Source organism: Palaemon carinicauda, chromosome 2, assembly GCF_036898095.1.
Source record: "Palaemon carinicauda isolate YSFRI2023 chromosome 2, ASM3689809v2, whole genome shotgun sequence".
NCBI classification, from domain to species: domain Eukaryota; kingdom Metazoa; phylum Arthropoda; class Malacostraca; order Decapoda; family Palaemonidae; genus Palaemon; species Palaemon carinicauda.
The window spans coordinates 90,374,054-90,386,553 of NC_090726.1; the positions used below are offsets into that span (position 1 = coordinate 90,374,054).

A 12,500-nucleotide genomic window follows, 5' to 3' on the forward strand; every position below is an offset into this window, starting at 1 on the left:
CCAGCTTTATTCGCCTCTGGGAAGTTGAGTATTGAATCTTTACAATATGTGTTTTTTAGTTCCTGTCTCACAGTGAAATTAGAGTAATTTATTGTGATTAGGAGCTAGGCCTGTTACCAGAGGCTTCATTGGCGCTGTTGTTCGTTTTGCATGTGTTATTTAGTTAGTAGAACGACATTCCAGGTTTTAAAATAGCATTAATAAATTATTTATGAAGCTATTTAGGCATTTTATATTTGTAAAGATATTTATATGCATAATTTTTCCTTTTTCTGTGTCGATCGTATATGTCAGAGTTTTGGTGATATAGGTAACCGAAATCTTGCCTTGCCTAGGTAACCTAACCTAGGCAACATGTACTTTCGACATTTCCCCGGTTACCCTCGTGTATTGGTTATCAATTCTTTGGAGATTGATATCTCCTAGAATTATTTTATAACTGATACTCGTCTCTATTAGAGATTAAACGGTAATCTCTCTTCCCTCTGAGTGTAGCCTTAGGCTACAACCCTAATGGGTCGGCCTTGAATTTTTAATTCAGACATGGCTAGCCTAGGGTTTATCTGTCTCGTCCCTTAACAGCAGATGGCAAGTTTTGGGATTCGGTCAGAAACTCAGAGTATTTAGTCTTGTGTCGGCAGTTGACCAGCAGGGTGAATAGCCATTGCCCTGCCGGCTAGGCTGCCAGCATAGGAGGCTAGCCCTCCCTAGGCTACACCTGAAGTGGTTGTATATTGCCGCCATCTTCTCCCTGTGGCCTAGTAGACTAGTCCTATGCTAGCAGACCCTAGGCTGAAGTGTAGTATCTTCTTAGGCCTAGGATGGCGTGGCACTGGAAATCTGTTTCTCCCTTGTTGAGAGGAGGTGGCACTGCTGCCATCCCCTTAACTGTGTGGGCAGACCCTAGGCTGGAGAATAGAAGATTCTCCTGCGACCTAGGATGGCGCCGATACTGAAACAGAGTTTCTTCAAGATGTTTAAGTCTGGCAACATTGCCGGCTCCTCCCCCTCTGTTCTTTTATGATACCGGTGTCCTTCAACCTTACCGTTACCGGTGGGTTGCCGGTGCCAGCCCGACTCCCTCTCTACTGCCGTTGTCCGGCTGCCTGCGGCTATGGCAGCTGCATGCAGCCACGACAATTGCCGGCGGCCATGTTGGATGCCGGCGACAATGTGACTTTCTACTGTCGGCGGCTATGACGGCTGTCAGCGGCGATGCATATTGCTAGTAGCCATGCCATTTGTCGGCAGCGATGACGGCTGTCGGCGGCTGGCGGCTGCCGGCAACCATGATGGCTGTGAATGGGAAGTCCCCTCTGTCTCTAAGGTTCTTCAGTTCTCCCTTGGACTGCTAGCCACAAGTTCTATTGTCGGAGTACCGCCGGCCAGACCGGCACAGATAGGTGCTGACTCAGCCGGCAGCATGCCGACTGCACTAGTACTTCCGGCAGTTTGTCGGCGGGACCTTGTTGGCAATAGTACTGTGGCTGGATGGAAGCCTGAATGTTACATTCTCCCCTTCCATTTGAACCTTATTTCTGGAGAAAGGCAGTAAAATTAGACTTTACTTCCTTAATTACTGTATACATACACAATAATAGGTAGCCTTCACTCCATGCTATCTCTCTCTCTTTTAGCTATCATGCTGGATGTGCCGGCAAGACCTAGCTATGCTGGCGACATGCCGGCTGATCTACAGTAGATGTTTATACAGGTAGTCAGTATATTTGCAGTATAGGATATACTGCGGATAGAAAAACTACTGTATATATTATACTAGTAGTTATTTCCAATATATCTTGTGTTTCTCTACCCATGTATTTGCTGAGCCCAATCCTATATTGAAAGAATATAACTTCTTCAATATTCTGATTAGAAATCAGTTTTCAGATTACCTTACATTATCAAATATTTCAAGGGCTGGAGTGTTACACTCCTAACTCTTAAAGTGTAGAACCCTTATCTTGAGTCTCCCTGATCAGGAAACTCTATCATTTAATTTTGTAAGGGAGATCACAGCAAATAGGTTGGGTAGGATACACAAATATATATATTTAATTTTCTTAGTTCAGTCGCGTCATGCCAGCTGGACCGTGCCATCAGATGCTTGCCACAAAGGCCGCACGCTGGCTGAACTACATTATATATAATTATACAGTAGCCAGTAATTTGCAGCATAGCATATGCTGCAAATAGAAAACTATAGTATGATTATACAGTAGTTATTTCTAACATATCTCGGGTACCCATGGTGAGCTTCTGCTGGTATCGTTCCTATATTGAAAGAATAGTATTTCTTCAATATTCTGATTAAGGAATCAGTCATCCTTACCCCACAGTGTCAAGAATAAAAAGGGACAGTGACTTATACACTTTTCTACCCTAGGGGTTAGAATGCTTTTAGTTGGAGTTACCTTGGTAGAGGAATCTCCTTATAGTTAACACTGAGGGGAAGTAACAGCAGTTGCTTGCATGGGATACACGAGTATGTGTCTCCTACTATCCCTTTATAGCTTACTATCCTAAGCTATTTTGTTGAAAGATGACTTTTGCATATTGATTATCAGTGAGATAATCAATTATATACTCATTCTGTTCTCCTTTTTTTACAGGAGGAATACCAGATGACTTGTGCTGCAGTCTTCTGCAAGATCAAGAGTAAGTGTTTTTACAGTCATAATACTTGAAGGTTTCATGCCCCATGCAATATTATTTCCGAATCCCTACATTATTGGAACCCGTAGGTTTGCAATGTATGTCGGACCTTAATGTCTGAGGGTTTCGAGAATCCCAAGTCTATAGAGACTAGCGATACAGCTCGGTAAAAATTACGCAACTGGGTGAGAGGCTTCCAGGAAATCTCTCCGGGACCTTTCCTACCTAATGATAGGATGCGTAAACTACTATTTCCGAAGGCAAGTAAGGAAATAGTGGTGCCTCAGGCACCAATTATATCTCCCGATGGACAGATAGCCTTTGGGAAGGAGGGCAGGAAGTGCCCATGGGAAGAAGGGGAAAATGTCGTGTCGGAATTGTTTCCGCCTACGCCGGCTCTAGAGCCATTAATGTCGACATCTTCATCTTCTACCCCTCTATTAAATGGAATGGACCAATTTTGGGCCCAAGTCAATAATATAATAGTGAGCTTTCGCAAACAACACGAAAAGCAGGAAGTAAAAGGCAAGATAGAGCCTTGTAAAGCTCCACTCGTCGCTTCCCAAGGGTCATACAAACGACCCATGGATCAACACCTTCCGACATGCTCCAAAACCAATCTCTGGAGGTTTGCGTAGCTGATGCCAATTTTAAATGGCAAACTCTACATCTTGGAGAAGATGGGGGCTGTTCCTTTGGAAAAAATCCAATTTTGGCCAAGCTTTGACGCTTTTCCTAATTGTTTTGTTCGACTGAAGTATGAACCAAAGTCAAGAAAAGGAAAAGAATCGAAGGAGGTCATGATTCTTGACCATGATAAGGCACAGGCTATCCTGTCGAGTAGCCTGAAAAAGGTGGGTTACTCGATGTCGAAAGTATTCACACTGGGTAACAGGCACCCTTCCTTTATTGCTCCTGCTTCAATTTCATTCCCCTTTATGGGGAAGGCCTTTAAATCTGTTGCCAAGGCAGTGGAAACAGGTAGGCCATGTCCTACACTTGAGGAATGCAAGCCTCTGTCACTAGTCTTTCCCAGACAGGAGAAGGACTGGAAGGAAGTCCATTTAACTTTTTCAGTAGGAAGATTAGATGCGGATGTTGCCAGTCGACAGTTTAACGAAGATCTCCCTAAACTATCCGAGTATCTCTTGTAAAATGAACAAGAGACAAAGGAGAGACTTGCAGCCTCCCTATCTATACAAAACTACATAGAGTTGTGTTGAATCCATCAAAGTACCCCAGACATGCTCACGGTCTTACCCAAAATACATATGGCTACCTTAGTGAAAGACCTTTACGCCTTTATGAAGGCTAGGCGAGCATGTAGGGAGTTTGTGTTCGCTGCCGCAACAGTTAAACATGAAACAAGGAAGCTAATATCTTCCAACATCTGGGGTAAAGACCTCTTCCCAGATGAGGTACTTAGGAAAGTGATTAAGAATGCCATCACAGAGAACATAGGTCTTCTCCAAAAGTGGGGCATCCTTTCAAAGAGAAAGTCTTCACCGGTTGTAGGTCCCCAACCTAAAAGGAAGACGGGGAAGTCCGGAAATATACCTCAGGCTGTTCAACAACATCCCACGGCTGCAGCGACCGTGATGCCACAGGCAGGTGGTCAAAAATTTAATCCTACTGATCATTCGAAGCATGGAGATACTTCTGGTAGGAGGGAGGTTCCTTCAGGATCGTTGGACCTTCGATCCTTGGGTCCAAGGCCTAAGCAAGATGGGACTACGATGGGAAGTAGAAATGTCTCCACCATCATTTCCTTAACTCCTCCTACAAACCAAAACCCTCCTGAGAGCTCTAGAGCTTACAGGTGGTAAGGAAACAATAGTTCATCGTGTTCCGGGGAAGGCTGTTTGGTGTTTACGGGAAGGACTCAAGAAATCTCAAAGTCATTCTGGACTTGTCGCCACTCAACAAGTTCAAATAAAACAGCGAGTTCAGAATGTTCATCCTTCTGAACATATGGACCCTGTTTTAAAAAGGGGTGTTTGTAGTCTTGTCAGACCTGAAGTGTCCTTTGTCAACTTTCAGTCAATCATTCCATCCCCTCCTATCTAGGATTCAAGTTACAGAGGGTAACGTATACCCTAGGAAAGATATGTGTCGGACTAAACAGTCCTAAATATCTTCATAGGATTGGCAAACTTAGTCACGCAAAAACCAAGTCTAGAAATGGTTCAGGCAACAATGTACCTAGACGAGAGCCTAGGGTGGGCAGCACCCGAAGTGGCTGGTCTATGAGCATCCAAGGAGATGAACCGGTTCCCGGAACATTGCAGATGCAAGATAAGCTTCAAGAAGTCTCAATTCTCTTCAGCTCAAAGGTTTCAATGGCTGAAAAATCATTGAAGCCTGTGGTCACACCAACTCTCCTTTTCCCTGGGAATATAAAAGGAGATTTCAAGGTCGGTCAAGAGACTCGGATAATCAGTCAGATTTCCAAGACGCTAAAAGGAAGGAGTTCTGAACTCTCCCCAGTTTGCAATAGTGACAGACCCAGTGCTAAGAGCACACCCTAAAGATGCGTCAAGAGTGTGGAGAAGATACACATCAAACGCTTGAAGAGATCTAAAAAGACCAATAAAGGTCCTTCCTTAATCGCTTCTCTAATAAAAGTCAAAGTCCGAAAGTCCCAAAACATGTTGGTCCTGTCATGAGTGGGGAAGCTCTCTCCTTGCAGATCAGACTTTCTTCAACTGATCTAGGACACCGAACCAATAATGAAACGTAGCAATCGACAATGCTAGAAAATGTCTCATACAGTAAAGGTGACGTTAATCATCCCTTACTTAAAGGGATGGCACCTGTCAGAAGTTCATAAACAATCGACCCACAATGTGACAGTGGATGCTCTATTTGGGCTCAAGCCGATAGAGTTAGAATGGTCCACGGGCGCAGACCTATTCCCTCCCAGATGGGATCAAGTCCCAGAACTGCAGATCGACCTCCTCATCACGAGCGTCTTCAAGAAACTACCTTGGTATGTAGCCCCATACGAGGACCCTCTAGTGGAGTTAACAGACATCATGTCTCTAATATAGAAGGGATGGACTCAGGTATCCTTGTTCATCCCATTCAATCACCTGCAGAAGGTCCTCAACATGCAGAGATCCTTCCAAGGGGGAGTAGCTCTATTGGCTCCCAAGTAGCCCAAGAGCAATCTGTCCTCTTTAGTGAAGGAACTGAAGCTGAGGCTGGCCCTAGTTCTGAACCCAGGACTATTTCAGAGGGTTCAGAAGTTGATTGCCTTCGATTTATCACAGAGAACCCAAACCCTTCATTTCATGATTTCCATGCCCTAGCGGTTAGGAAAAGATTTGGGATCTCAGAAGGCAATATAGAATTCTCAGAATACAAGTCTAAGTCAACAAGAAGACAGTATGGGTCTTCTTGGAAAAATTGGGTTGCTTTTGTTAAAGCAAAAGGACCGAAAGAAATTTCAATGAACTTCTGTCTGTCCTTCTTTGTCCACCTTCATAATAAAGGCCTGGCAGCCAGCACGATAACTACGTGCAAATCAGCCTTGACTAGACCTCTTCTATATGCCTTTCAGGTAAATCTGTCGAATGAAATCTTTAATAAGATTCCGAAGCCATGTGCAAGGCTTAGGCCTGCACCACCAACAAAGCCAATCTCAAGGTCGTTGGACAAGGTCCTATATTATGCCTCATTTATGAACAATGAAGATTATTCCCTTAAGGATCTAACCCAAAAGGTTATTTTTCTGTTCGCTATAGCCTCAGGGGCTAGAGTTAGTGAAATAGTGGCTCTATTGAGAGATGATGGCCACATTCAGTTCACAGAAGTGGGAGAACTGAATTTCTTTCCTTATCCAACCTTTTTCGCTAAGAATGAGCTACCCACTAAGAGGTGGGGTCCCTGGAGAATCTGCCATCTGAAGGAAGATGTCTCTCTATGTCCTGTAGCGTGTCTAAAGGTCTCTCTTTGTAGAACTTCAGACTTCAGGAGAGGACAGCTCTTTAAAGGAGAAACCTCTGGATCAAACTTATCCCTAAAACAACTGATGGCAAAGGTCACCTACTTTATTCCTAGAGCAGATCCTGACAGTACTCCCGCAGGTCATGATCCGAGAAAAATTGCTTCATCACTGAACTTCTTTCAGTATATCGACTTTTAGCGTCTTCGTTCATTCACTGGATGGAAATCATCCAGAGTGTTTTACAAACACTATGCTAAGCAGGTCCATGAACTGAAACATTATGTGGTGGCAGCAGGTAGTGTATTAAAACCTGTCGTCTAATTCTGCGATGAGCAGTTAATTGACTGGGACTGTCAATTAAAGGGAGAGGCGGTCATCGCTTTTAGTGTGACCTCCTTTTGAATAAGTGTTACCATGGTGACACTTACTCTATTCAAAATCCCAGGTGTGGAATTATACAGATAGCACTAGTGCCGTGTGTACGTAGTACACAGTGTTGATAGAATGTAACCGGTAAAGAATTTACGAAGAAAAATTTTATCATAAATTCTTCTTCAATCAGAGAGTAGCACTCATCATTTCTTTTCCTTTCAAGAAAGAGTTATAATCTCTGTATACATTACATGTATAATTCCGTTAGTATGCTACATTCGTTTTACTAGTTAAGTCTCTTAGTCATTTATTGGGAATAAATGTCTATTAGAATGTAATTGCATCCTAATTCACCCGACAATTGCATGTGTAAAATGGCAGAGTTCTTTAGCTTACTAAAGTAAGTATTTTTCATATAGTTGTATGCTCACAAACAATAAATATAAGAGACACTGATATTGATTCGATAATATATACAAACTATGAGACGGTTTGTATATTCAGTGTATACTTACGTTTGTTTATACAATATATGGTAACCTTCAGGCCCCTTTTCTACTGTCTAGAATGACTCTTCCCTGTACGGGGCAGAAAGCACTAACATCGTTTATGATTAGTGATGATGACGGATAACGGTAACGTCATTTGTCTCAATTGGTCCAAATAACCATAGAAATGTTGTCCCAAGGTTAAGGCAGCGATGAAAATCTACAGATACATTAATGCTCTGGTACGCTTCCACCAGGACAACATGACTTGAGCCCAAAAAACGGATTTTGAGTGAAGCGAAAAATCTATTTTTGGGTGAGATGGCCATGTCGTCCTGATGGAACCACCCTTCTTTTCTAAAAAAAAAGGCCTTCACAGTATCCCTCCCGAACTACTGTATCTGTAGCACCATGCTCAATGCTACAAGGAATGTTTGCCATCTTGGATATGGCACTGTTGTGATACTCAATAGTAATATGAGAACTAGGGTAACCTTGATAAGGCTCCCCTTCTATTCTGCCACTTCCCCTTCGAAGCATAAACGCTATTAGGGGTGCATATTGCTATGTGGCGTGTCAAGAATACGTTCTCTGATATTATGTGATATCCTTGAGAGAAATTTAAGGATATTTGCGCCAGGAGTTAGAATTCTGGATACCTAAAGGTAAAATTCTCTGGTAATATCACTGCAGTACATATATCCCTTAGGAAGCTACCTATAGGAACTTCCATCAGGACGACATGGCCATCTCACCCAAAAATAGATTTTGAGCGAAGTTTTCCAACCTATATGATGAAATGGATGCAAATTAAGAAGAAATGAACAGTAATCTAACAAAATTTGTACTGAATTCGGCACAAGAGATGGTAGGAAAAGTTCCTAAACAAGGTCAAGAAAAACTATTAGAAAACACCAAAATCTTAATAAAGAAAAAATTGAGAATGAAGGTAAAATCCAAGAGATGAAATAAAATTTGCAGAATTATCCAAAACAATTAACAAACTGAATATACAAAAAATTCATACACACAATATGGCCAAAATTGAGGAAATGCTAAAGAAAGGAAAAAATCATCAAAATGATGAAAAGAATACTTGGAACAAATTGCCAACAGATATTTGCTTTGAAGGATGAAAATGGAAATATCTACAATAGAGAGGGAGCTATAAAATTACATGGAATTTCTATACAGTGCTATACAATAGTGATATAAGCAATAACTATAGAAACACCAGAGATGGTACCAAACGTGACCATAGGAGAACTACAGAAACATTTAAAAGGCATGAAAAGGGGCAAAACGGCAGAAGATGGCCTAAAAATTCATTCAATAATAGATGTAGGAAATTTCAAAGCACTAAAACTTGCTGAACTTTACACAAAATGTTTACAACAATGTTTTATACCCATATCTTGGAAACAATTTATCATTATGCTAATTCACAAAAAAGGGAGACAAAATACCTGAAACTTTACCATCCAACAAGTTTACTTTCCGTAATGCATAAAATATTTACAAAGATCATAGTATGACCGATAGCATGAAAGATAGACTTCAATCAAACAAGAGAGAAAGCATGCTTTAGAAGTTGGTATTCAACAACAGACATTATCCATGTAATCAAAAGCAAATGGAAAAGCATCAGATTATGTCAAACCACTATGTATGGCATTTATAGAGTATGAGAAAGCCTTTGATTCTGTCAAAACTCCAGCAGTAATGAGAGCATTTCAGAGACAAGGAATGAATGAATCTTATGTTAGAACACCAGAAGATATCGATAAAGGGAGTACAGCAATCCTAAAACTACGTAAAGACAGTAAGAAAACTCCGATTGAGAAAGTAGTTAGACAAGGAGACCCATTCTCTTTGAATATATTCACCGCATGCCTAGAAGAAGTTTTTGGAAAATATAGATTACGAAAATGTAGGAATTAGTATAAATATGGAATATCTTACCAACTTAAGATTTGCAGACGACATAGTTCTGTTAGTGAATCATGGGAGGAATTGCAAAAGATGAGAGAAGATTTACAAAGTAAAAGTAGAGATGTACGACTGGAAATGAATGTGACTATAACTAAAACGTTTTTTTTTTTTTTTTTTTTTTTTTTTTTTTTTTTTTTTATGAAAATGCAGAGACAACAAATAAGGATTATGGACGAACCACTAGAGATTGTTAATGAATATACATACTTAGGACAGTCAGTAAGTTTCCAGGACTAGAGACCGAATTTAAAAGAAGTATATGCATAGGATGGAGCGGTTTTGGTAACGGAAATTAAGCTATGAAACGTAAAATGCCAGTTTCGTTAAAGAGAAAAGTACTCAATCAGACGGTCTTACCATCATTAACTTATGCACCAGAAACTTGGACCCTTACTAAAGCCTAAGAACATAAGCTAGTTATAACTCAGAGAGCTATGGAAAGAATAATGATAGAAATAACAAAAAAGAACAAAATAGATACGAAAGCAAACTAAAGTAAGGATATTCTAATAACATGTAAGAAAAAGAAATGGACTCGGGCAAGGCTTATATTGAGAAGGACAGATAATAGATCGATATTGAGAATAGTAGAGTAACAGAATTATAGGAAGGGCGAGAAGATGGATTGACGAACTAAAAAAGTTCGCGGGTGTGGACTTGCATAGAAAGGCCAAAAACAGACGCAAGTGGAGCCCTTTGTCCTGCAGTGAACTGGTAACGGTTGATAATGATAATGTTGATGATATATGCATGTGTGTGTCTGTGGGTGTGTACCATATCACTTTTTAACTTACCTTCATATACCTCTTCATAAAGGATTCGTAAATGAAGAGGTTCTTCGAGGTCTAATGATGCAAGTAGTACTTTTAACATTTCTGACAGCTCATAACTGAAAATACGAAAACATAAGATATAAATGAAGAAACAAGTGAGTGAAATTAAAAATGTGCACAGTATACCAATAGCGTATGTGAATATATCAGTAACTGACCTCAAATCATTTCGATCATTTCGCAACGTGGAACTTCTTTTGTAAGTCTACCCCTCATTTCAGAAATTACAAATCTCTACTTCATTAAACGTTGTTAGTTTACGTTGCTATCTGGTCGCCGATGAAACTATTAAAGTTTTGAATCTTTGAGGAAATATGAACGTGGATTGAAATAAAGAACTAAATTTTTACGCATGCGTGCTGGTATCAATTTCAACATGCCAATTCTCTGCTATTCCATGTCTTGGCAAAGTTTTCATAAGTGAATACCAAGAAGGTAGTGAATTATATATATATATATATATATATATATATATATATATATATATATATATATATATATACATATATATATATATATATATATATATATATATATATATATATATATATATATATATATATATATATCTTTTTTTTTTCTTTTACATAATGCTATACAAACTTGGAACTGCACTAAATCTAATATTAAGTGAATTTTGTTAATTTCTCGTGTACAAGTAAGGACGGAACAAATGCCATCAGAAATCTCTGGAATTATACGCATAGTTCAGGACATTTCCTGATACTTCATACTGTATGAGACAATCTTCATCAATGTTAATGCTGGCTTTTATATATATATATATATATATATATATATATATATATATATATATATATATATATATATATATATATATATATATATATATATATATATATATAAATACATATATATATATATATATATATATATATATATATATATATATATACATATTGAATTTCTTATTCCTGATCTAGACATTAATCTTTGGCACCGTCGTTCAATTAGTTCATTATGCATGTTGCATAAGATTTTTCATAATTCTGTATCTTCCTGGACAGTTCCATCCTGTTCGTAATACTAGGCAGGCAGTTAATTCTAAGAGTCAGGCCCTCTCCATCATGAGGCTCAATACTATACAGTATTCTAAAAGTTTTATTTCAGCTGTAACCAAGTTGTGGAATGATCTTCCTTATCGGGTAGTTGAATCATTAGAACTTCTAAAGTTTGAACTTTTGAAGTTCAAATGTTTTTAAGTTAAATAGGCTGACATAATATGTTTTGATGTTGTTACTGTTTTTATAATAATTTAATGTAAATTTTTTTTTCATCGTTTTTTTTTTCTTATTTCCTTTCCTCACTGAGCTATTTGTTCCTGTTGGAGGCCTTGGGCTCATAGCATCTTGCTTTTCCAACTAGGGTTATAGCTTGGCTAGAACTAATAATAATAATAATAATAATAATAATAATAATAATAATAATAATAATAATAATAAAAATAATAATAATAATACTGATGATAATATATATATATATATATATATATATATATATATATATATATATATATATATATATATATACATATATATATATATATATATATATATATATATATATATATATATATATATATATATATATATATGTTTGTGTGTGTGTGTGTCTGTGTGGAAAAAGAAAATAATAAGGAACACAATTGATAAATCCTGGCAGTAAAAGAAAAGTTCGATACTAAATAACTTTGAACTTATTTTCGATGTAAATTAGTTTCGAAACACAAGGTTTGGCTGATTTTTTGTATTGAAAAATTTTCTGCACTCCAAAGTAAATCACATATTTTAAGAATTCAGAAATTCCATGTTCGAAAGAGAAGTCTTATAATATACCTAAAATTTCATTCTAAATATAATCAATACTGGTTAAGATGATATATGGTACAAGTAACGTTGTCTCTCAAAACGTTATTGGGTTAACCAGGTAACGAACGCTAGAGCAACCACGTGATACCAGTAAGTGGGAAGTATCTATCCTATTGCATAGTGCGGGTACACCCTAATCATTTTACAAGATGGAAGAAGACCTAAGGAAGAAAATTGTAATAAAGAAAAACTTACCCGACAGAGAAAGGTAACTGGATATTAGTCGACTTCAAATAAGAGCTATCATTCAAACTCTCTACTGGACGAAAGTAATGGCTTAACACGGCTAATGCTGTTAAGGAATGAGATGGTAATGGAAATA

General features: G+C 38.4%; 1 protein-coding gene across 1 annotated transcript in view; it reads right to left on the bottom strand.

The window, feature by feature from the left end:
- The window catches only part of LOC137618371 (glutamate receptor ionotropic, delta-1-like), a 94,458-nt gene that overhangs the window by 63,834 nt on the left and 18,124 nt on the right, over nt 1-12,500 (bottom strand). Inside the window, exon 2 of the mRNA XM_068348540.1 lies at nt 10,251-10,345. Within this exon, the coding sequence (XP_068204641.1) occupies nt 10,251-10,345 (95 nt within the window). The remainder of the gene's footprint in view (nt 1-10,250; nt 10,346-12,500) is intronic.